Source organism: Zophobas morio, unplaced genomic scaffold (assembly GCF_036711695.1).
Source record: "Zophobas morio isolate AGI-343-1 ecotype UQ-CSIRO unplaced genomic scaffold, CSIRO_AGI_Zmor_V1 ptg000026l, whole genome shotgun sequence".
NCBI lineage: Eukaryota > Metazoa > Arthropoda > Insecta > Coleoptera > Tenebrionidae > Zophobas > Zophobas morio.
Window position 1 is genome coordinate 1388790 of NW_026972131.1, and position 26004 is coordinate 1414793.

The 26004-nt window shown below is 36.4% G+C and overlaps 2 protein-coding genes and 2 long non-coding RNA genes across 6 annotated transcripts; all 4 read right to left on the reverse strand.

Annotated features, from left to right (window-relative positions):
• Positions 1 to 1093: 1093 nt before the first annotated feature.
• LOC135136612 (uncharacterized) lies at positions 1094 to 6214 on the reverse strand. Its single transcript, XM_064065976.1, has 2 exons — positions 2258 to 6214; positions 1094 to 2011 (listed from the first exon to the last, which is right to left on the reverse strand). Exons 1-2 carry the CDS (start codon positions 6212 to 6214, stop codon positions 1094 to 1096), a joined length of 4875 nt encoding a protein of 1624 aa, XP_063922046.1.
• An 8619-nt stretch (positions 6215 to 14833) lies between these two features.
• LOC135136189 (uncharacterized) lies at positions 14834 to 15276 on the reverse strand. The gene is made up of 2 exons (XR_010281677.1): positions 15129 to 15276; positions 14834 to 15066 (listed from the first exon to the last, which is right to left on the reverse strand). It is a non-coding gene; the product is annotated as an uncharacterized LOC135136189 (long non-coding RNA).
• Positions 15277 to 16530: 1254 nt separating this feature from the next.
• Positions 16531 to 16889, reverse strand: LOC135136188 (uncharacterized). Its single transcript, XR_010281676.1, has 2 exons — positions 16792 to 16889; positions 16531 to 16734 (listed from the first exon to the last, which is right to left on the reverse strand). It is a non-coding gene; the product is annotated as an uncharacterized LOC135136188 (long non-coding RNA).
• A 226-nt stretch (positions 16890 to 17115) lies between these two features.
• LOC135136186 (uncharacterized) lies at positions 17116 to 21299 on the reverse strand. 3 transcript variants are annotated; one of them, XM_064065355.1, is made up of 9 exons: positions 21181 to 21299; positions 18495 to 18688; positions 18244 to 18441; positions 18133 to 18195; positions 18045 to 18083; positions 17945 to 17995; positions 17678 to 17895; positions 17458 to 17617; positions 17116 to 17395 (listed from the first exon to the last, which is right to left on the reverse strand). In XM_064065355.1, exons 2-9 carry the CDS (start codon positions 18685 to 18687, stop codon positions 17292 to 17294), a joined length of 1026 nt encoding a protein of 341 aa, XP_063921425.1. In that variant the 5' UTR covers position 18688; positions 21181 to 21299; the 3' UTR covers positions 17116 to 17291. The 3 variants fall into 3 exon arrangements, with proteins under 3 accessions (XP_063921425.1, XP_063921423.1, XP_063921424.1); XM_064065353.1 differs by having other exon boundaries at positions 18495 to 21102; XM_064065354.1 differs by having other exon boundaries at positions 21040 to 21299.
• Positions 21300 to 26004: the final 4705 nt, after the last annotated feature.

Here is a 26004-nt window from a genome sequence, read left to right on the forward strand (position 1 = left end):
ACTGGAAGCCGATCTGATGGGTTTTAAAGGTTCTTTTGTTACCCAAACCACCTTGGTCAGGAAGTGAAATGCACAATATTCGGGGTCTCTGAAATGGGTTTAATAGATAGTTTTTGATTTTTTTCCTCGGTTTTGAGAGTCTTCCATCGACTTACAGTAATATCGAACAACAATGACCTGTCCTGTGGATTCAGGATTGATGGTCGTGCCGATGATTCTCTTCGATAGATACATACCTATAAATGGTATAAGCTGTCGTGAAAGAGGAAATGCTGTAAAAATAGATCGGATTGTAGAAGAAGAATTTACTAGGTTTTTAACAGTGTCTTAACTGTGCTAGTCTAAACTAGGATATTATGAAAAAACAGATAAAGCAATCCATGTAAACGAAGAAGACGAAGTATGGAAAATAAGCAATATTCATCAATGAATCGGGATTAACGTATATTATTTTATGGGGCACATTTGGTAGAGATAAATTTAGGGAAACCAGAATATGTTACAGACGTTAAGAGATTTTACCAAATCTTATGTTTACGACGCAAGTCATATAAGCAAACAACAATATAAGGAAGATGGACAACGGACTCACCCTGATTGCAACGATCTTCCTCGACGATTGGTCTTGATTGAAGGCACCTGGGCCTTTTGTAGATACGAAGAAAAGGCGCTGGGGCCTCTTGCAGCAACGAAAAATGAAACAACAAACAACAATAACAACGGGCCGCCACGAGATGTTCTCACTTCGACGGTTAGCGAACAACGATGAAAATTCGTTACAAATCTTTTTAAATTTTCCTATCCCAGAGGGCGGCTTTCTTGTGTGGGTGGGGATTATCGGCGGGTGGTAGTTAAGGGTAGGCAATAAGGGGGTGGACAGGAATTGCTGCTTGCCTATCTTTCGCAACCATAAACATATGTACGAAACATACCGCCCACCAAAATACGGATCCAGTATTTTATTTACAAGTTACGCTTGCAATGAGCTACAAATACTAAAATTAACTAAGCAGAAAGGAAGAAAAAGACAAAAAAAAAGAACAACTAAAACTAATATATATATACAATAGGTTTTAAAGATTCGACATTGGTTTTATTGGTTGGGCAACGGACATAATTTGACAAGGGGCCGTTTCATCGTCCCGTGACTGGTTTTAACCGTGGCAACGCGAACGATATGGTCAGTTCCAGGGAATAACTCCACGATGCGACCCATCCTCCATTGCAAGGGAGGCGTATTATCGTCCTTGATGAGGACTACCGTACCTACTTCGACATTGTCTACATGCTTAGAGACTGCCCATTTGCCGCGCTGATACAAGCTATGAAGGTACTCGTTTTTCCACCTACGCCAAAATACTTGTTGCATATGCTGCACTAGTTGCCATCGAGACAACCTTGAAATTTTCAAATGAGATAGGTCGGGGTTTGGAGGCGATGTGAGTGGCTCCATGGTAAGAAAATGACCCGGGGTTAAGGGAGCCAAATCGTTATTACAGAGAGGACGCGAGTTGAGCATTGCCTCAATTTGGATTATCAATGTGTTGAACTCTTCTAGAGACATGATCTGGGTGCCAACTACTCTAGATAGATGGGTCTTAACCGACTTAATCCCACTCTCCCAAATGCCTCCAAAGTGAGGTGCCGCGGGGGGATTAAAAGTCCATTGAATCAACTGTGATTCGGCCGCTGTTCTCATCGTCTTTACAAACTCGCGATTTGCCCCGGAAAAATTGGTCCCACAATCACTAAATATGTGTGTACATCGACCACGGCGACTAACAAAACGACGAAGTGCCGCGATAAATGCATCCGTGGACAAACTAGATGCCACTTCCAAGTGTACCGCCTTGGTGGCGAAGCAGATGAATAAGCACAAATACGCCTTTATCACAGATGCCCCTCTAATCCTAGCAACTGAGACTGAAAAGGGTCCACCGTAATCTACACCAACGCAACTAAAGGGTTTTGCCTCGGATACTCGCATGGCGGGTAGATCGCCCATTTTTGGCTGTGCAGATAAAGGGTGAGCTTTAAAACACCGAACGCAAGAGGACAGCACACGTCGAACTGTACGCCGAGGGGACAGAATCCATACAATTTGACGAGATAAGTACATGGTTGTATTTATGCCACAATGAAAATTATCTTCATGAATTTGACGAATTAACAAATCTGTAAGGTGATGTTTGCTCGGAAGTAAGGCCGGAAATTTAGAAGCCGACGGCAAAGTTGAATGACGAAGCCGCCCACCTACGCGTAAAATTCCCTTCTCGTCCACAAAAGGTGACAAATTTAACAATCTTTTAGAACAGGGCTCTCTTCTTTGAAGCCTTGACAATTCTTGGGCAAAGACAGTTTTTTGAACCTCGCTTATGAGGTACAAAAGTGACTCAAAGAGTTCTGCCGCCGTCAGCGACAATGAAGAACCTTTCTCCTTTCGCACCGCTCTCCGACAGTAAGCAACAATTCTTTGTATTTTCCTAAGCGAGGAAAACCGACAGACCAACGTTTCACCAATAGTAGGCTCTTTGGTTTGAGCAACAAATAGCTCGATCTTGCGAATTTCTAAGTCTGTGTCGACTGACCCAACAGGTGATTCTTGAGGCCAGTACTGTTCGCGAAGTTTCAAGAATGACGGGCCCGCCCACCATAAGGAGCTTGAGACAAAATCCTCCGGCAAGAGCCCGCGTGATGTTACGTCAGCGGGGTTATCGGAAGTCGGTACGTGCCTCCACCAACTAGGTAGTACTCGATCGTGAATGTAAGAAACTCTATTGGCTACAAACACCTTCCAACGACTAGGTGAAGAACGGATCCACGACAACACGATAGACGAATCCGTCCAGGCAAATATGCGACTGAAATTTACTGTGCTTTCCAGTGCCTTTTTAACAAAATCAATCAATTTGGCCAGCAGTACTGCTCCACACAACTCCAGCCTAGGAATGGAGACACATTTCAAAGGCGCGACTTTGGATTTCGCAATCAACAACCGAATTGTTGGTATGCCCTGTGTAATTGTTCTCAGGTAAATTACACAACCGTATCCTCTTTCCGATGCGTCACAAAACCCATGTAACTGACAGTCCGATGTGACAACGAGTGGTACGTGGCGTGGTATCTTTACAGATGATAGAGTGGGAAGTTGCTCTTTTAGATTATTCCACAATTGACTAATCGGTATCGGAACCTCTTGATCCCAGTCAACACCGGCCTTCCAGAGCAACTGTATAATATATTTTGCCAAAAACGAGACAGGACATAAGAATCCGAGAGGATCATAGATCCGAGCAATTTCCGACAGAATGTTCCTTTTTGTGCAAGGTAAATCATTCGGTTTTACGGAGAATGAAAAGTTATCACATGCAGCATCCCATTGTAACCCTAGTACCTTTAAGGCGACTCGCAAGTCCTTATCAAAATTGGACGGTTGTAGTTGCTTGTGGCCCTCGGGAATATCCTCCAACAATTCCACACAATTGCTAGCCCACTTTCTCAGCTCGAAACACGCCGAAGACAATAACTGAATTAACTGTGACTTTAATTCCGTTGCCTCTTCTAGTGACTCAGAACAACAGACAAGATCGTCGACGTAAAGATTTTCTCTCAATGCCTTGGAAGCCAAAGGGAACTGTAAGTGGCCCAGGTCTGCTAAGTGCAGCAGGGTCCGGATAGCCAAAAAAGGGGCAGAAGCAACTCCATACGTAACGGTATTTAACTGGTACGATTGGATTGGGTCCGACGCGTCGAATCGAAAACGGATTAATTGAAAACGTCGATGTTCGGGAGCAATCAAGATTTGTCTGTACATCTGACGAATTTCGCAGGTAAAGGCAACCGGTTTCATCCGAAAAACTAACAATAATTGGGCAATGTCTGCCTGCAGTTTGGGGCCAATGAGAATTGTGTCGTTTAAGGAAATATTATTAGACGCCTTGCAACTGGCCTCGAACACTACGCGAATCTTATTCAGATTCCCTTCGGGTTTGATTATCCCATGATGAGGGATATAAAACGAATCACCCTCAGGGAATTCGTCCGTGAGTAAAGACATGTGATTGGACGTCAAATAATCACGCATGAAGTCCAAATACAGTGCTCGAATGTCGGGTTGTTTACTTAAACGACGTTCAAGAGCAAGAAGTCGTCTATCTGCTATAGCTTTAGAGTCTACAAAACTAGGTACTACGTCGGTTTTAAATGGGAGCGCGACGCCAAATCTACCACCCGGGTCTCGAAAAATACTCTGTCTAAAGATTGCCTCAGCTTGTGAGTCAGATGGTGCAACAATTGTCCTGAATGGGACTTCTTCGACGGACCAAAAATTTTGTACTTCGTCGTTCAATGAGGGCTGGAGCGATACATGTAATGCCTGCATAGATGGTAACGACATGGATTGAATCGGACCCAGCAAAGCCCACCCAAATATAGTTTTAACCATGGCGGGTGTTGCGGTGTGGTCCACCATGTGGTTGCAGACAATCGCCGAATATACGTCTGCCCCCAACAACACATCAATGGAACCCGGTTTGTACCAGCTGGGATCCGCGAGATCCAGCTCCCGAGAGAACTGAGATTGTGATGGGTCTATTGGTAATGCCGGGAGCTTGCCGCAAATACGTGGAAGTACATGGAATTCTAAATCTAGAGTCGGCCGCCGAGATTTACGCGGCCGTATCTGCGTAGATGTGATGTATGATGCATTGGTTATAATTTGGCCTACTCCAGAAATCGATACTGTCGATCTGGTTTTGAGTAGACCCAATTTATTGAGACTGGCACTCTCAATAAAAGACGCCTGGCTACCGGGATCCAACAAAGCGCGCATAGTTTGGAAATTTCCCCATCTATCGCGAATTTCCAACACTATGGTCGCCAACAAGATATTTTTTTTGTAACTCAAGGGACTGACAAGTGAATGAACAATGCAAGAAGTGAGAGACTCTGACGGAGTTCTGTTTGTATCTGCCTCCGTGGTATCAGGTTCCGATGGCGCCTGCGAGGTTTTACGTGATTTAAAATGCAATAACGTATGGTGTCGTCCACCACAATCACGGCAGCACCCCTTTGATGGGCATTTACTCACCGCGTGTTCTTCTTTAAGGCAATTAAAACAAGTCCTAGTAGGTTTTATCAATGAATATCGATCAAAGGGCGACGCTTGTACAAATGTTGGACACTTTACGACGTTGTGAGTTTCGGTGCAAAGCGGACATTTTTTTACTGAGTTCGACGTAACAACAAATGACGCCTTGTTGTGACTTTTAGGGCCACTTAAATTAAACGATTTCAGGCGAGCAACTCCTGTGGGATCCGGACAACAATCTAGTACTTTACAATGCGATTCAATAAAGTTTTCTAGATCCTCGCGAGTTGGAAAATCAATCTTCTGAATCCGACATTCGGCCTCAAAAGCCTTCCTAGTATTCACATCTACCTTATCTAACAGAATGCTAAACCACAAAAAATCTTCTAAATTGTCAGCAATTTTTAAAGCTTCCAAAGCCCCGCGATGCTCTTTGAAACTGTCGAGTACTGAGCGAAGTGCTTTTGCAGACTCCCTTGTTAGCTTTGGGATGGACATAATCCCGTGAAAAAATTGAGCTGCCAGTTTGCGTTTGTCGTCATACCGATCGGTTAGAATTTTATATGCTATCGGATAATTATCCTCTGATAATGTTAACGACTTTATCAGATTTAATGCTTCACCGGACAGGCAACTAAGCAAATACTGAAATTTGTCAACGGGGGGTAAGGATTCGTTATTGTGAATTGCCGTATTAAACGTTTGAATGAACGGGTACCATTTCACAAAATCGCCGTCGAAGTTTCGCAACGAGATTTTTGGTAAACGAATATTATTTTGTCTCGTTTGACTATGATCACTAGGAGTGGGAGTATTCAATGCCGAGGGCGCGGGAAAAAGTTCGCCATATGCGACTCCGGTTTCACAATACAATCGATCAAATTCTTTCCTCACCGCATCTTCGCTTTCAAAATCCGGTTCGGTTAAGCTAGATAGGCAAGAAATAACCGCCGCGTAATATTTTCGAAAATCCTGTACAACTTCCTCAACGCGTTGGTACCGGAATGAAAATAAACCCTTGAGCGTAGTTTGCACTAACGCGGAAGAGGCTACGTCGTGGGTCTCTACCATTTGATTATACGCAAGGGCTCGCATTGCTCTAGCCTCCTTCAGTTTTACAGCCATTACAAATCTTACAGATCTTTTTCAACACAAAGCAAATTTTACGAACACGTGTTCCGTTTCCGTTAGCACCCTCGTTCAAGGTCAAGCAACCCTACCAATAAAACCAATTCTACTGCACAAAGAAATGAGCGCAAAAGTGTGCACGCGAAATATATGAACAGCTTTTGCAATGTACCACGAAACAAAACACTGTAAACCATGAGCTAATTAAACTATCCGGCTCGAAGGACCATATGTTTACGACGCAAGTCATATAAGCAAACAACAATATAAGGAAGATGGACAACGGACTCACCCTGATTGCAACGATCTTCCTCGACGATTGGCCTTGATTGAAGGCACCTGGGCCTTTTGTAGATACGAAGAAAAGGCGCTGGGGCCTCTTGCAGCAACGAAAAATGAAACAACAAACAACAATAACAACGGGCCGCCACGAGATGTTCTCACTTCGACGGTTAGCGACCAACGATGAAAATTCGTTACAAATCTTTTTAAATTTTCCTCTCCCAGAGGGCGGCTTTCTTGTGTGGGTGGGGATTATCGGCGGGTGGTAGTTAAGGGTAGGCAATAAGGGGGTGGACAGGAATTGCTGCTTGCCTATCTTTCGCAACCATAAACATATGTACGAAACATCTTATTAGATGACAAACTTGGTAATATAGTCAGAGATATATAGTTTTAATTTCTTTAATTTTTGTTTAACAATATTTTTTATTCCAATTTTAGACCTGTTCAATTTTTTATTTTATTTTACCAGTTATTATCCTGATCCATGAATGAAAAGCCATTTTGGGGTAAATTTTGTAAGTGCTCTAACGTCCTGATCCAGGAATAAAAATCCATTTGGAGGGTTCGAAAACCTCATAAATTTGAATAAGTTTTTTGTCTCTTTTTCAATGATTTGTGCATGTGCCAATTGGCTTGGTCCAGAAATAAAAAGCTATTTTGGGATGTCTAAAAACAACGGATTTTGTAAGGTTTTAAATGGTTTTATCATGTGTCCAATTTCTGATGGTCTATAGATTTTTGGGGCGCAGAAAAATTGATGATTTTAGGTCTTTTTCGATTGTTTACTTTTGAGGAAACAGCGGAATTTGTAAGATTCTCCCCAGTTTTTAAAACGCCAAATGTCCCGGTACCAACTCTCCTTGATTTGGTGTTGTTTTTCCCTTTTTTTTTGCATGCGCCAAATGGTTTGGTCCAGAAATAAAAAGCCATCTACAGATATTTGACTACTTTTGGGGTGCATAAAAATTAATGCTTTTTGAGAGGTTTTAGCCCTTTATCGGTTGTTTGCTTTTGGGCAAACAGCTAAATTTGTAGGATTCTGCCGTGATTTTTAAGACGCCAAATGACCTGGTCCAGAAATAGAAAGCCATTTTGGGGTGTTTAAAAACAAGGCATTTTCTAAGTTTTTTGTAGAATTTTACCTTGTTTTTTCGTGTGCCCAATTTTTGGTGGTCTGCAGATATTTGGGTACTTTTGGGGTGGATAAAAAAATTAATGCTTTTTGAGAGGTTTTATGCCTTATTCGGTTGTTTGCTTTTGAGAAAACAGCTAAATTTGTAAGATTCAACCCTGATTTTTAACACGCCAAATGCCATGGTCCAGAAGTAACATTTTATAGTCTACTAAGTTGCCTTGAAATTTACAGTTGTAAATTGTCTCAATATTCGACTTTGTAAACAAAATTTGATTTTAGATAACTGTACAAAAGGCGAGAATCGTTTAACTTGCTCGTTGACCCAGAATATCTAGTTCTACCAAGCACTTTTTAGTTTAACTATCTGTTTATGTTTTGTTTTCGTATTCTTGTTGTATTTAGCAAAACCATTGAGTTTTGAGAAGTCAACTCGTATAGAACGAAGAAAACGAAGACAGTGTGGATGAAATCAACAAAGAACTTCAATATGCTTCCTTGTGTGAATATAACATGTGATCAATAAAAATCGTCATCTAGTTGGAATTGTAGATTTAACTGTCTTTATTACTTCCCTTTGTGACGAGAAGAGGACGGGTTGAAACTTGTTCGTGGAGTGCCAACCTGAGGACGTTTTTTTGTTGATGTATATAAAACTGTAACAAAAATAATAATTAATTCTCTATACCAGTACCCGTCTTTTGGAATCTTCACAAGGTGATTCCGTACAGTAAAATCGACGTTTTATTATTATTTACACTCCCAGAGTAAACTAAGTAATTAAAATAATTAAACTAACTAAATTTAGTTCAAAAAGATGACAGCGTAGCGCTGTTGATATATATTGATTATTTCTTGAAATTTTCATCATTATGGCCATGGCAATATGTTTATAGTAATATGATGAACGAGAACGATGACGAAGAAAATGATAAAGATGATATTAGTATCGGGAATAGTTAAAACGAAAACGATAGATATATACAAATAGTGTAGAGGAATTGTCAACCGAGGACGCTTCAAAGCAAGAAAATAAGGATATAAAGACTAAAAAAAAAGACTAAAGACAAACACTTTCAGATTGCATTGGACAAAAAAAAAATTAATAAGCAAGTCAGGAAAGGTCTAAAAATTAATTATAATTACATAGAGCAAAACAGCTTGCACGTGAATTGGACGGTTTGGAAAAAGAAATAAAATCAGCTAAATTATGCCGGCTGTTTCACCTAAGCTTTTCAGTGCTCATATCTCATTTATTTTTCGGCCGGTTTTTTAAAAATTTTGTATTTATGTTTATTGAAGGATGCAAATTCCATTTTATATACAAAATTTGTTGTAATCATGAATTTTAAATCATTTCACGTGAGTTATTTGAATATTTTGAAGAAAATAAAATATTACGTTGAAATATTCGGATAATCTTCGGAAAAGTTTATCCCTTTATGAGAAATCTGCTCTTGACGTGGCTGAAACAAAAATTTAATTAATGCGTTGAAAATGAACTTACCATCAAAACATTTGCATGTTTTGTTGTTAAAGTTTTTGGTTAACCTTAACGAAACAACTAATTTTTTCGTACTTTTGTCACTATTGATGTCTCAACTGTGTGCTTATTTTAAAATGCCTGAAATTTAAATTTTTTTGAGAAAAGAGATTATCTATGTGTATGGAGCATGTCGCAGGATATATCGAATTCCTCGAATGCTGAAGCAACGGTTTCCGGGAGAAAATCTCATAAAATTGAGAATTAAATATGTACTTAATTTATTACAAGGAATACTTCTGCAACATTCTCCATAGACTTAGATTATCTTTTTTCTCAAAAAAATTTAAATTTCAGGTATTTTAAAAGAAGCATAAAGTTGAAACTATAAAAGTGACAAAAGTGCGAGAAAATTAGTTGTTCCGTCAGGATTAAGCAAAAATTTTAAGGAAAAAACATGTAAATGTTGTAACGAAGCGAATTTTCGCGGGCCAGAGACCGCGACGCGTACCGCGAGAGCGGCGGAAGAGGATTCTGCCTTGAAGCCTCATAGGCTGAAGAAGTGTTGTGGCTGTTTTGAGAAGAGATTTTGAGAATTAGAGAGAAGTGCAGTTCGACCCTCCGACCACCGTAAGTAGCTTTTTTGGTCGTCTGCCCGTTTGTGTACCGGTTTTTGAATCGTCGCCCCCGAGCGAAAAACCATACCACCGTCACCGGGTTTCTTTTTCGTCACAAGTCGAAAGTGTCCTCGCGCGATTCCCAACGTTTCAAGGTCGCCGCCCAAGAGGAAGGACCGTGCCGGACGTTTAATTCTTTTGTATTTAATTTGTCCTGTAGTTAATTAAGTTTAGCCGTAAAATTTTATTATCTTAGCCGTGTAGCTGGTGGCAGGGAATAAACCTTATTTATTGTGTAAAATATTCCTTGCCGTTTTATTTTACTCTCTTGTTTTCGCGGGCGCTCACCACCTGAGGTCCGTGTCTCCGGCTTGAGAGCAACCCCGGCGCTCCCTCCTCCTCCGAAGGAGCTGGCACGCGAGCGACCGCCGCTCCTGACCGAAGGCGCCACCCCCGGCGGCGTGAAGGTAGCCGCATAAATAAGTTTAGGTCGGCCAAATCAACGACACTACTCAGCCCAAGGCTTGGCACCCAAGTACGCCGCCACCACGGGTTATCGGCGAGATTCCGGACCGTCCGTCCGTCACACCAGAACTTCGTCACAATGTTTTCATGACGAAAGTTGGTTTCAATGCATTAATTAAACCCTTTTTTTCTGTCACTTCAAGAGCAGATTTCTTAAAGAAGAATAAACTGCCCTTAGTTTTCTTCAACGCAATACTTTATTTAAAGGTAATACTTGATTTTCTTCAAAATTTTCACTACCTCACGTGACATAATAGATTTAAAATTCAAGATCACAACTAATAAATTTTTTACATAAACGGAATCTGCATTTCTTAATAAACGCAAATATAAAATTTGAAAAAAATCGACGGAGAAATAAATGAGATATAAGTATTGAAAATCTTAGGTGAAACACCCGGTACAATGAAAATCCACGAAATGTACCTGTTGTTATAAGCATAATATTGAACAAATTAATAAACAGGGTCGGGACACCGCGTGCGGGGTTTGAACTGTAAACATCAAGGCCGAGAGTTTACGTTGACGATTATTGTTGCGAAAATTTGCCTTAAAGCTTAGGGCTACTCTTACAGCAGACGTACAAGTAAGGGAAAACCAAAGATCCCCCACAAACCACCAAATCACTAACAAATCAAATCAATAACTAAAAAGAAAGCTCTAAATAATTGTGTAAATCAGGCTAACCCTGGTTTCACGTTGCTTGCTTCTTCAACTTGCGCAGTTGGTTGTACCTTGTTTTTCTTTCTGCCAATTTTATGTTCAAGAACTTCATCCTTACAAAAGTTCTTTGTTGCACAAAAGCCCGAGTAACTTCCACAGGGATGTCAACATACGTCTTTAGTATTTTTGTAAGACGCGTAACAACACGTTTGTTTATTCTGAGAGATTTAACGATAAACTAGATAATTCTGGATCTTCAATCCCTACATTTTCTACAGGCCCAATATATGGCTTAATGTGTTCTTCTTTGTGCTCACCACATATTATTCACTGGAAGCATGTGTGCAGTTGGTATGTTCTTCCACAATTTCCGGTGACTTACCTAGAGAAGATACTATTAGAAAAAGCAGACAATAATTGTCTAAGTCCTTACCTAGCATTAACATTCGAAGTTAATAAAGGGCATTCAAAGGCGTTGGATGGATGATCATCCAACCTACCTTGCGTCCTTATCTGACTAAACAAGTTTTCCAAAGTATCTTGGTTCACTTTACTTGTTAATATGAAGTTTTTCGTACCATTTTTAATTATGTCAGACATTAAATTTTTTATGGAGTTGATGGACATCAAAATTGCTTTTTGAAAAACTTCCATCGAACGGTTCCCTACACAACATATAGTGGTCATCATTTGAATGAAACATATCGTCCAATATTTGAATTTGGTAATCCACATTTTTATACGGTTTTCTTGTACGTAGCGGTGCTAGCAAATTTCGTGAATTCATTAGGTCAAACCACCTATTTATTACTTCAATAAATTTGGACAGATTTTCTGCTTCTTCACTTGTATCATATCTCAATAAGGCAGTAGCAGCTGTATGTGAATACAACTGTGATGCCAAAGAAACATTTTGCCTTTCAATCCCTGTGCAATTCAAATGTATCTTCTGTAACTTATATACAGATGATATATCTAAGTCAGAACTTTGATCAACAAGTTTTTCCAGTGGAAGTTTATTAACAATACTTCCATCTTCAAAATTGGAATCCTAAAAAAGAAGGTTATATAAAAAATTACTATAAACATATTTGTTTTACCAGAGTTAATAAGCCAGTTCCGTACTAGTTTAAGGAAATGTGGTGCATCTGCAAATACGTGAATGCGATTTTCTAAATCTTCTACTTCAAAATATGGCTGTTCAAATGAAATATTTAAATCTCTCCATACACCTTGGTTTGAGTACCACAATCGGTTACAATGGCTACCACATGATAGTTTCTGTGGTGGAGAGCAATAATTATTTGTTGCAATAAATTGCACATTTTTTTCGAACTGGCAGTGCCAACAAAGGGAAATCTCCTGGAGGACCTTCAGTATCTCAGGAAGTTGTTGATGACATGAGTCGACTCTAGCAGAATCCGCAAACGTCTTTGGCAAGATTGTCTCAGGGGTCGGGAGTTTCTGTTACAACATGAAATTGAACAGTGGGTTCAAAGTATTGAAAGAATGTTTCAGAACAATTTTGAAAATAAGAAAAAAAGTAAACATGTGGCTTGAACAAAATAATGAATATTTTCAACAGTTACTGTGGTGTTTAACCACAATAAATTTGTTTATTTTTATTATAATGAATCAGTTTTATTTCTTAATAAGATATGAAGCATTTAGGCAACCAGCTATATAGATGCGTGTAGTGTCGTGAATCTTTGGGTATTTAGTAAAATCCGCATAAAATAGTAGGCGGCACGCTTCCATGACCTACTTCGAGCCTATAATCATTTATAGAAACCCTGTATAAATATGTTAGTTTGTAGTGGAGTAATTAATAAGTAATGTGTGAAAGAGAGTGTGAATGATTAGAGTAGGGATTAATGTAGATGTAAGCAATAATGTATGTAATAAAATAAGACTAATAAAAAAGGTATTAAGCAGAGAGTAAGAAGTAAGTAAGCAGTAAGTGTCTAGGCAACCAAGCGGTGTAAGAGAGAAGAATAACAAAGATATGTAGTAGTTAAGTGGTGAGTTTCAATAGTGCGTAATCTGGCTAAGCTGCCTACCCCCGGCAAGCACTACATGGCGATCCTGCCAGAGCACTACATGGCGACCCTGCCAGCTACCTATTGGAAAAAATAACGTGGTCACCGGATAAAAAATGGGAAAATCACAGTCAAAGGAGGAGCATGGAATGGACAATACTGGGACTCGCAGGGGTGATTAGTTGCGTTATTGTGTTGTTTTGCGTCAAGAAGATGAAACAGTACCTGCGACGGATAGTACAACAGGAAATTCGGCGGAACGACCTACGAAGATCCAGACAGGTAGAGACAACCGAGGAATACATTCATCATCTTTGCAGACGACCTTCGCTGGATGTTAGTTAAGTGTCTGTGCGTTGTTTTCGTCAGTGCAGTGAAATATGGCCTTTTAATAAAATTTTGTGTATTTGTAAACTTGGTGCAGGTGAAGAACACGGAATTAATGTATATTGACACAAGCGGATATGTCGTAATCAAAACGCAGCAAGTTTTCAGTTATGAACTTTGATAGGACATCGATACACGATACAGGAAAAGCCACCGTAAGCGAAGTGGGTATATTGTATTTTGCTGAATTTTATATTCGCAATAGAAATAAGTAGTCATTTCCCGGATGATCAATGTTAAGAGTCAGCTATTTGTTTCAAGTTTGATTTCTAATGTAATTTTAGATGGTAGCAATACAGGAAATCTATGACGAATTGAAAAGTATTAGGACATAGGTATTTAGTTAAAATAGGGAGTGACCGGCGCAATAAGGGTGAATGTTTGGTTAGAAAAGTAGAGGAAGCCAAAATAGTATATTTACAATTACAAACAGTTATAACGCACTTTGATAAAGATTTGAATTTGTATACTGAGGAAGAAGTTGAACAGTTTAAAAAATCCGTAGCTGCCGTTAATAAGGTATACCACGAAATTTTAAGTTTTGTGAAAGAAAAAAGCACCGATTTTCTCAAAATGGCTTTCGATCTCAAAGTAGCTTGCAATCTGTTGCCAATAATGAATGGTAAAGAAGATGTCACTTTGCAACTTTTAGATGCCATTGAATTATACGATACCATGTTGGATACAAATAATAAAACAAATTTAATCAATTTTGTTTTAAAAACTCGTTTGTCTCCAAGCGCAAAAATTAGGCTGAATACCTTCGTAAAGGTGCACAACATTGTCTTGAGGAATATTGTCCCATTCGTCCATAAGAACTGCTTATTATATAACTATATGTCTTAAAATTATTGCGCTATGTTGTGGCTATATTATTGATTGCATAAATAAGATGATTAATGTTTTTTTTTTAATCTGAATATAAAAATTATGAGACTTTCTCAGTAAAGATAAAACGCATTAACTGGATTATGTTATATAAATTTGCCCCATTATACGACACAATTTTGTTTATTTCTGTTAGAAGCCACCACTGATCCGGAAAATGACCGGCATTCAGGCAAGACTTCTATAGTTACAGGTACCAAGACTATTATGTGATTACTGGTTAGAAGGGTCCCAACTTTCCACACTATTTTCACATTTTAATGCGAAATATGCAACCAACGTTGCACTAATAAATTCGTGTATGGCTAAATAACAAATTTATTATTTTGTTACATTTTTAACGGCATACACAAACGGATTTCGAGTTACAATAACCTCCTGTCCTCCCCAGAGCTAGGCAATGAGCACCACAAGCAGCACTATTCAGCTTCGTTCCTGCGATTTCGAAACCGAGAACGTCGCAGGTGAACCTTCTGACACGAACGTGACCACCTAGAGATTTTTTAATTATTTATTATTATTATTATTATTATTTTATTTCAAATGTGTAAATTTACCTTGTTGAGTGGGTTCAACCACATGCAACTCTTCTTCTTGAACTGGCAGCGAACTAACTTGGCAGCTACACACAAAGGCAAAAATTGCAAGAACGAAGGAGAGTGTTAACTTGTTCATCGTGGTGTACTGTAGATTGCGGTGTTGATACTACTGCAACAAGAAGTCAGAGACTGTTTTATATAGATGAATTAGGGGATTTCTTTCATCCCGTCGCGATACGCGAGAGAATATCTTAGTCGGTTTTTCCTAATCACCAGTCCCAAGGAGAAATACTACAATTGATAAGTGTTATCAAAGTTCACTTTCTTTGAAATGAATGCAACTGAATGCTTACAAATCAAAAGGTAAATGTGGATATTAAATGCACTTTTCGCTTAAAAAAAAATATATTTAAAGGGTTTATTCAATTTTAACCGATTCCACCAATATTAGCACAAAATTGCGATCACCTGACATTAAGTTTCCATGCACTCAAACTGGATTTGGTGAGATACGCAGCCAGCTTTGTACTAATAATATAACATGGGAATTAAATTACATATTTATTATGTATTAAGGGCATAATTAGGAGATTATGGTATGGGGTGTGTTTAAAGCCCAACGAAGGAGAGCTTTTAATTTCCCGAGGGCATTATTATTATTTAATTATGCCCTTGGCATGTACATACAAAGTAAAAAAAAATGAGTAAGTATTTAGTTCCGGTAAGAGTTTATGAATTGTGCCCATTTGAACATTATTAGTCCTGTGTTATTAAACATTTTTTTCTCAAAATAGAAATTAGAGAAGCGCAGAATGTTTACTTAAGAGACAGTTCAGAAGAATTTGAACCTGCTCAGGGAACCTGATTACTGATTAGTAATTACTAATTACTCATAAATAGAACGAGTTGTTTATGAAAGAATATGACAAGTTTTTTGAGTGGCGACATTTCGAAAATTTGATCAGCAATTGCGTTGCAAAATTCGTGATGCCATCCTTGGCTCAAATTGTAAGTAACTGTATTTAAAATTATTATACAGGCGTTCATTTAATCCATTCACGCCTGACAATTTTTCCATAGGCAACATATTATACACCCCAGAGACGACTTCGTCCAATTATTTTTTTTTTAATAAACAATTATAGCAATTACAGAAAAAAGTGACAAAGATGTTAATACCAGATAATGACAAAATTGAAAAGATTAATACTCAATTTATTAATGGATCAGATTACAACGAAAACAAATTTATAATAAATGTTCAAAATGCCTGCTTCCACTATCTTCACAAAGTCCTATCCTACGTTCAAAATTTCTACGAACTATGTCTAACATGTCGGGAGCTGTAGATCTGTATGACGCTATTATCCTTTCACGTAAGTTGTTTTCATTTTCGATTGAGACACTATAAACGTCATTTTTTCACCTTTCTCCAAAAAAAAAAAATCTAATGGTGTTAGATCAGGGCGCCATGCAGGCCAAGCGTACTCTTCTTCTCCAGCAATAAGTCTTGGTCCAAACGCTCTTATTATTTAAAAATAATGATTAATCAAAGCTGTTTATTACACGTAAAATGGGTTGCCTGTGCAGAAATATTCAGGCGTGAACAGATAAAATGAACAGCCTGTACATACTTACTGGTCAAATTTTCCATAGGCGACTGTACATGCAATCATTGCTTAGCAATTCTTGATTAATCTGTGCAGTAAAGTTCAATTTATGCTCGCATTTGGGTGCTTCTCAACAAGATTGTGATTGTAAAATGGAATAAGCTAATTTTATTATTTTGTTACATCATTAACAGCATCATTGGTTAAATATGTACTCAATTAGCACTGCATATGCAGATTTTCAGAGTGTTGCAATAACCCCCTTTATACCCCAGAAGTTTACAATGAGAAACACAACTGACATCACTCTCATCAACGTTGCAGGTGTTCCTTTTGACACGAACTTGGTCTGAAAAAGAATATGTTTAATTATTATTCATTATTTTTTTAAGGTGTTCAAATTTACATTGTTGAATGGGCTCTACCACATGCAACTCCTTTTCTCCCACCGGCAGCGAAATCACTTGGAAGCTGCATATAAAGACAAAAATGGCAACAGCGAAGGCAAGTCCCATATAGCACAAATGTATCCCATGGACTAACCTGGGAGATTTGTGCCGGAATTATGGGATGTCCCTGGGTATTCCCAAATTCTCCTTGGGACATGCCTGGGACATTGGAATGAGACAACTTTAGATCTCCGTATTACATCCCACAGATATTTTCCTTGAACAAAACGAGGACAAAAATAGGATATGGCTTTATTGTTACTGTTGGGTACATGAAACGATTCAATTTTAATTTTTTCTTTAATTAGTAAGTATATATTACAAAAATATTTCATATGAATAATCTAAAAAATAAAATACCTATTTCTATAATAACTGAAATGATTATATATATATATATATATATATAAAAAAAAAAACTATTAACGAATGAATATTTTTTGGTAACACGTATTAATCAAATTTTAATTCTTGATTTCGCATGGCGTAACCAACTTTTAATGGAAGCTTCCACATCCTTCTCTGAACAGTTTTTTGTGGTAACGTTTGCTTGAATTCCACCTTAAAAGACCGACATAACATTACAGATAAAAAGCAAAAACAACAGAGTATATATTACTAACTTGTTAATCCTTTTTGTATATTCAATCCTTCAAAAGCCCGCTTCTGTCGTTTGCCGTTCCATGAGAATTTTGTCGCTAATTCGTCAACCATAACTCTTCTAAGCACCCTCTTCACGCATTCATATATGGACGAACCTCCAATTTTCTGAACAAACAAAGTCTGCAATGTGAAAATTCCATCAAAGTTTAAAAAATATTGACGTTAAAAATTTAAACATACAAATTTTTTGAAATTGTCCTCAATTTGCAAATAGTCCTCAAATTCGTTTAGTGATTGCAAAGTTTGCAAGGGTAATGGTTCATAATTAAAGTCACTTTGGCCTGAGTTCACTTCTTGTGTTTTCCTTAACAGATCTATGATAGTTGTCATGTCACTTTGTATATTGTTGATTTTAAAATTCATGACAGAAAGTTGGTGTCGCAGTCGGTGCAAAAAATCTAAGAATGGATTTAATGATAGACGTAATTATACAAAACTGAAACTCACCATCTGAAGTTTTTTCAATCAGTCTTTGGGATTGTGAAGTAGACGGGGACACTGAAACAAGAACACTACAAAACAACACATTAAAATGCGTGGAACTTACCATCTGTGAGAGTTTCTTTAGAAACAGAAGAAGAAATGTCTGAAATAATCAGAATGGCATAAACAAACGTTACTTTTAAATACTTTACCGTTTTTGTTTAACTCGGAGGAACTTTGTGAGATTGCACTTCTTGGTTCTGACGATGAACAGGCTGAAGAAAACAATGCCTAAAAGGGGTATACTAACAAATGAAACTTACAAGCAAAACGCGTTGGGGCATTGGGCAAAGGTGGGAATGCAGCCTTGGAATAGACGCTAATATCATCATCTTCAGAAGAAGAATCACTATAAATTTTTTTTGGTTTCCGTTTCCTTTTCTTTTGATCTTCAGATTCTGTATTTATATCGGACGTATTTTCTGCGGCACGAGCAGCTGCCCGTGCTTTCAAATAATTGTCTAAAAAAACAATAAGTTAAAATAAGCTTAAACTTCGACAGGTTGTAAATTACCATACACTTTTCCATTGTTTAAAACTCTCACCCCAAATACATGCCAGTTACCATCCGGCTCTTTGCACTTACAGACGTAATTCGACACATCTGGTACTGGAGGCCAGTAGCATTTATCATTGTCAAACATTAACCAACATTTTGGTATTACAGCAAGAGAGTTTTCTTTTTGAAATAATACTACCACCCACATTCTAAAAGTTATGATTGATCAAAAAGTCATCACCACGCATAACAGAAGAAAAACAAAAGAATAGCCCCAGATAATCATAAAATAGTTACGCTGACAAAGTAAATAATACATTTTTCTGTGCGCCATTATTAGGCTTCGATGCATATATTTACGGCATTTTAAATGTTAAATTTCGTTCGTGTTCTGCACAATTTAATATGATTTGATTTTCTTACAAGACGTCTTTCAGGATAAAGAAAAGTCAAAATCCAGTAAACGACTACTTGTGAGATCACACACAAAAAGGGATTAATTGTTTACGCCGTGTAGAAGAGGGACAACGACAAAACTATTGTTATCTAGATTAAATTTAACATATTTTATATCTACATTGGAAATTGGCCAATATTCCAATACCCCCAAACATCGAACTTTAAAAATTCCTACTAATGAAGACTTGCAAGGTTCTAAATAGAAATCACTTACACTTAAAAATTTTCTTCCAATTATGACAACATCTTTTGATGTGTTAGTTGCGAAATTTTCAATTATAATAATATTACCGTCTTTTAAACCACAGCAGTTATCAGGAGCGATAATCTTCAGCTGAAACTTAGGAAAATGAAAGTTACTATATTGGGGAGAATAACATCCATCTATTAAAATGCCCGAAAAGTGCTCTTTCAATTGAACTTTACTTTGGTTTATCCCTGTGCGACAAAGCTGACTAAATGTTTTTATTTCTGAAATTCGGCGTACAATTTGTGAAATCGGATTGTCGTGTTTCCTTACAAGGCGTTTTATAAATTGCATGTAGTTTTCGAAACGAAAAGCGCTAAAGTTGTCTACACTTCCAAATTGCAGAACATCATCAGCTATATGTAATAAATTATGAACATTATGGGATACGTTACATTTTCCATATAAAATCATAAATGTTTCTACAAAATATTTAAGTAAAGAGTCAGCGTAATTAACTCTTTCGTGTGTTAAATTAAATGGGTTTGACAAAATGAACATAGCTGTATGAAGAGACATAAAATTTAACAACATATTTTGTGGTAATATATTTTTCAAAACAACTGGTCCGCTATATAATAAAAATTGCCTAAACTCAGTTGCTTTCCAGCGTTTAACTTCAAGTATAGATCTAGGCTTTCGGCAAAAATCACGAGTAATATTTCTGGACTGTAAAATTAAAGAATTTGACAACTCTGAAATCTGACCAAAAGATAATTTATTTGGTGGTTTCCCATTACACCACAACAGCAATAATTTTTTAACAACACCTAGACAGATAAGATGCATGTAATCTAATGGGAAGCAAGAAATAAGACCAACGTTAGGAATGGTCGTTAAAATAGAAGTATTAATATGGTGTTCTTCTTGTTTCTGTGAAATGAAGTCTTCATCTGTCCGCTTAACAAAAATTATGTCAGGAAAACATAGTTTGTTGTTATCAAATAGGCCCCTTTGACAACATTTACTACATGAATAATAACCTGTATGCCCTTTGGTACATTTTATAAAGGATTTAGCAGGTGCATCACAAATAAAAGCTTTAATATTGAAGTAATATCTTTTTCCCTTAAATTCAAAACCGTGGTTCACCATCATAATGGCTTCATCTACAAAATCTTTTAGAAATAGATTCGAATCTTTGGGTTTTTCATTACCATGATATATACCGATCATTGAAATGTAGTTATTCTGAGGGAAAAGTGATATCAAAATAGGATATAGTTGAGAATTGGAACTTTTTGATAATGGCAACCCATCAATATTAACGCAAATTTCAATTGTTTGTATAGATGGTGGTGGGAGAGACATTTCAAGTAACCATTTAACACCTTCTCCTAAACCAAAGTGATAATATTTTCCTGGATTTACACATTTAAGCAAAGTTTGTCGTGGTGTTCGTAGGAATGTCCTAGAGTCTTGCGGCAAATTAGGCATAACTGGTTTTAAAATTTTTAGTAACTCTTTCAAAGTGTTATGACACACGTTATGAGAAATTGCCCATTCTCTTAAATCGTTAGTAATGTTAGAACAATTGTCCTCAGAAGTTGAATGATTGGATTGTTGATATAAATCTAAACTAGATACCAAAAATGTATTACTCCAATCTGTAAAAGATTCATTACTACTATCATCTAAATCAGATAACTCCCAATAACTAGTGTGAAAAACTGAACAAAATTCAATATTTTCATCGATGTTAGCCGATGTTGATGGTAATGGAATATTTTCGGTAATTTCCAAATTTGTTGCAAGTGCTTGTGCACTTTCATACTGGTTTCTATTTAATGGATTATTGTTCTCAACGACATTATTCTCAGTGCAAGATAGAATAAATGAATTGTACTGTCTCACATGTCGATAAAACGAAGAGCGGGATTTCGGCATAATTTGAGGTTATGTATGCATGTGGGTTATCTATAAATGTACAATATTATCAAATTGCTATCATCTACAATATAAAATAGAATATATATTTACTGAAAATTCTATTACCTGAATTACCACCATCCACTATTAAATATAATCTCTGCCACAAAAACAGCGGCCATATACCAACAACAAACGGAATCACACAGACACAACACACAACCACCACATAACCTCAACCTCAGCGCAATATTGCGCAAACGAGAACAGCAGCAGCGATCACAAGCAGCGATATAACTAGTTCTGTAACACGGCGCCAGGTGACCATTTTAACGCAGTCTGTTCGCTGTGTGGGTTTCCCAGATAATAGTTTCTCACAAAAACACTTTTACATAAGAAATTAAAACTGAAAAAATGTAAGACTTTGATTATTCTAGTATCTTTCGTAAAAGTTGCACGTGAGGAATATGTTTTACAAATAGATCCCAGAATTGCCCCATTGGAATATCCCACCACCATCAAATTGCTACTTCCTTAGGATAATGGCGCTGGGATCTAACTGGGATTCCTAAGCTTGTCCTCAAAGGATCCCAATGGGATAATCCAGCATGGGCACTAACCGGGATGTCCTTCGGACGTAATGTGCTATGTGGGGTGTTAGCTTGTTCATGGTGCTGCACTGTAGATTGCAGTGTTGGTACTATGTACAAGAACTCAAAGACTGCTTTAAAAAGGTAGCAATACGCGAGAGAATATCTTACACGGTTCTTCCCCATCGCCAATCGGAGCAGATAGTACAGTTGACACCTAGTGTTATCAAAGCGTATTTTGTTCACATTTTCAAGTGGTAACATTCGAAAAAAGTTTCGACTATCTTAAATGTGCAAAATACAATGAGTCTATATTTATAATGTATATTAAATTAATATTTTTTAGATGTGCTTATACGAGATGTCCCAAAAAAGTCAACGACTAAGTCAACTGTAAAACTGAAATTGAAATCTTGCAGACGTTTTGAAGTTATCATAAGCATGGTTTTTTTAATCAAAATGTATTTGTTTATCAGTTCCAAAATATTCATGACGTCATCTATCAAAATTTTGCCGCATAAATTTTACCCAAAATATGCATGAATGAGTTAATTTATTACTCACTCTATTTTCCCAGAAAATTTTGGGAATACAATACTGTTATTTTTAGTACTACACTGCACCAATCCAAGTTGACATACGTGTCGTTGCAAAAATGTTGATGACGTCATCACAAAATTGTGTAAAGAAAAACAAGAAAAACTCAACTCAAAAAAGCTGGATATGTTTTATTGTACTTTAGGTGCGCGGGAAGTTCTGTCGAAACAACTTTCGACCAATTTTTTTCAATTAACCAATAACATTATAAACATACAAGATACAGTCATTTTTTTATGTTTGAGTACAATAAATTCTATAAGTGTAGTGTTGTCAGCACTCACTGCAACCAACAAATATTTTCATTTTTTGTTAATTACATAATTGACGTTGTCATATAGCCTGACCTTCACATTACACTGATTTTTTCAGTTTAAATTGTATCAGTTGTTTAGACTGAGATAAAGCATGATTTTATTTATTGTAAAGTCGGTGAACCATAATTCTGATCACAATTACGGTGAAGTCCCTTGTCCACATTGATTACGTCAAGAAAAAAAATCCCACCAAGATACAGAATACTAATTTATAAATCCTCTTTTGTTCAGTAATATATATTAGTATAGTGATAACCGAGGGGTAAACCGCAGAGGAAATCAATTATACACGCTAGAGGAAATCAAAGGAAATCGCAGGAAATCAAAAAAGGAATCAGAGGAAATCAAAGAAAATCAAGAGGAAATCAATGAGAAATTAACGAGAAATCAACAAGAAAACGAAGGAAATCCAAAATCATCATAGCAAATCCAGTTAAACTAGATATTTTCTAGAACTAATAAACGTAACATGTACGACACAAGTCATAGCATTCATCATAAGAAAGAAAATATCAATTTAATCTTAAAATTGGAGATTAAATAACCTTTTAAGAGCATAATGATAGAAAATTCCAGTATAATATCATTAACTGACAGCATGATATTTCAGCTTGACAAATATTAAAGTTGTAGTTAATGAAGTGCAGTTCCGATGAGAAATGATACACTATATTGCTTTATACCTACAAACCAAATTTATAATTTCACCCCAAATTAGTTTTTAAAAATTGAGTTTGTGATATGAGGTACCAAATTCATTAAGTTCAGGTCGTGCAAAAATCTTACTGATGATATGTTCTTGCCTTGGAAGTTTAGCTCTCAAACTTGTGAGAGTATGTTTAGAAGCCTTAGATCAATGACCTCAACTTTTAGCACAATTGTTAATTTTAGTATAAGAGATGTGTTGCATCGAAGTGACAGACTGCAAACTATAAACAACATTAAAAACGATTTGGATAAAAAATTCGTTTTTCCTAGAGAAATCAGGAAAAAGAGTTCAATCATGAAGAGAGATTTTGTGAAAAATGATGACTTGAGAAACATTTCAGATAAAGATATACAAAGCACCGTAGAATCAGCTTTACGGGATTGTCTGCGTGACACTGAAGATTTAGGAATGAAAGTGATAGATTTCAACTATGTATTTTTGCCTCCGTGTAAAGACAATGAATGCAATGACGAAGTTGAAGATGAAATGTTTAGTGAAGAACAATGCGATCACATTGAAAATTACAACAATTCTCAAATAGCCATGAAACGTAGCTGATTTCAAAGTTTGGAAAACGATCCAGTTGACCAAGATGAAGATTTACGGAATGATCTTTGCACAATTTCGTACGAATCTAAGAAATTTTACAGAGACATACACCTTAGAAGTTTTGATAGTGACGATATTTTTGTTGAGAAAGGTGATCTAGTCAGAATACGCTTAGATAATACAACAAAAGTTATAAAAAAGTCTTCACTTTGCTGGCTGTTAGACAATGAAAAGGATCGCGTCAGTGTGGATCGTCTCAAAAGATTTATTCAAAATAAGAAATTTAATAGTAGTAGAGTTAACTCAGAAACAGATACCTGACTTCAACATAAAGATGCATCTCAAATTCAAAAACCAGTCCAAATTGGAAAACAAAAAAGACGCTATAATATATCAAGTGACTCAACTGATTTAGACAACCCAAGTAGTATCGAATATGATGACAGCACGGACACCGAAAGTTTGAATTCTTCCAATTATTCTGATGATTTGAATCCTCGTTTGAATCTCAAGGCTGAAAATAGTAAGACTGATCGTTCTAAACCAGACTTAAATATAGACGATTATATTATAGTACAATTAACAACTCAAAAACAATACAAAAAATGTTACTTTGGTAAAGTGTTTTCACTTAACCCTATTTTTTGTGATTTTTTGAAAAGGAATCCAAAAATTCCGGATGCTTTTGTGTTTCCGGACATTAAAGATCAGGGGGAGATCCAAGAAAATGAATATATAATGAAACGACCTCCACCTCAGGTACTCAGAAGAGGCAGTTTAGTTTTTGAAAAAAAATTATTGAAAAAATATTTTATTTAATTCTAGTTTTTTTTTAAGTGATGTGATTAAAATTTGTTATAATGTAACCTCAACCTGGGTCGAGATTTGTACAAGTATATATCGTAGAGAATACTAAAGTAAGAAACTGTGCAAAATTCTAGGTGCCCATGAACACTTTTAAAGGGGAAAATTACCTCTGAAAATTTATCAAGTGGGGTTATCCACTCCTTTATTGTGCAAAAAAAATTCTTACGTGTTAAATTTTGCATTTCAAAAGTTTTTTTCTAATATGCTTCATTTGAAAGTTGTGAACAAAAAATTAAAAGTGTTATCACCTGTATTTATGGGTAGCTAGAATTTAGCACAGTTTTTTACTTCAACATCATTTACAATGTACATGTACACAAATCTCGACCCAGGTTATGGGGTAAGTATTTTTTAAGAAATTGTTTTATTTTGTGATATTTTGTTATGATCCAACAGAAATGCTTTACTTTTATGTTTAGAGTTACCGTTTTTTTTAACATTTAATAAAATAAATGAAACTACTTGTTTTTTCTGTTTATGCTACCATAATAAATGAATAAACCCAATTTTTAAAAAGTAATGACTTAAGTTATTATTGTAAGTTTGATTTAGTAGGTCAAACTTTAACATGATCTTGTATGCACAATACAGAGATGAACCTAATAGAATGATTTTGGACTATTTGGTGTTCATTAATTACCTCTGTGAACGTATGAGCCACTCGTTGTTGCCTTATGAGTCACTGATAAGTAAAAACTGTTGACGTAACTAAAAATATCCTTGGCCTTATGTACTTTTAATTTCGTAAAGTCAAAAGCAAAATTTCATAATATAATTTATTAAAAAATTAATAAAAATATATCATATAATTTATTAAATCTTTGAGTGATTTAAACGAACTAATTTGTACACACCAGACATTTTTAATTTCAAAATTAAAATAGACCATAAGGTTTTCTGACTGAATGTGCAAAAAATCTAGAATATTGCATATGTCCACTTTTAGAACAAACATTTGACCCAAGAAAGTGTAAAATTCGAACGTATACTTACTCTATTGATTTAGACATCTAAAATCTCGATTTTAGAGTAGTGTTCTTTTTGTAAGTAAAATCAGATTTTTTTTCTTAAACATTTCAGTTTGTTGCTTAGCAGCACAATACATTTTATTTATTTATTGTTTTCGTCTAATGGGAAAGCACTTCAGCTTACCCAGTCACATTACGTTAACACTTGGTAAAAAAAGGTTTAAATTCAACATCATTATCGGCAAAACAAAAAAGTCAAGTTAAAAAAAAGTTAACAATCGCCCTGTAGTACATTATGTAAACGAATTTTGAGGAAATCAAAAGGAAATCATAGGAAATCAAAGGAAATCACA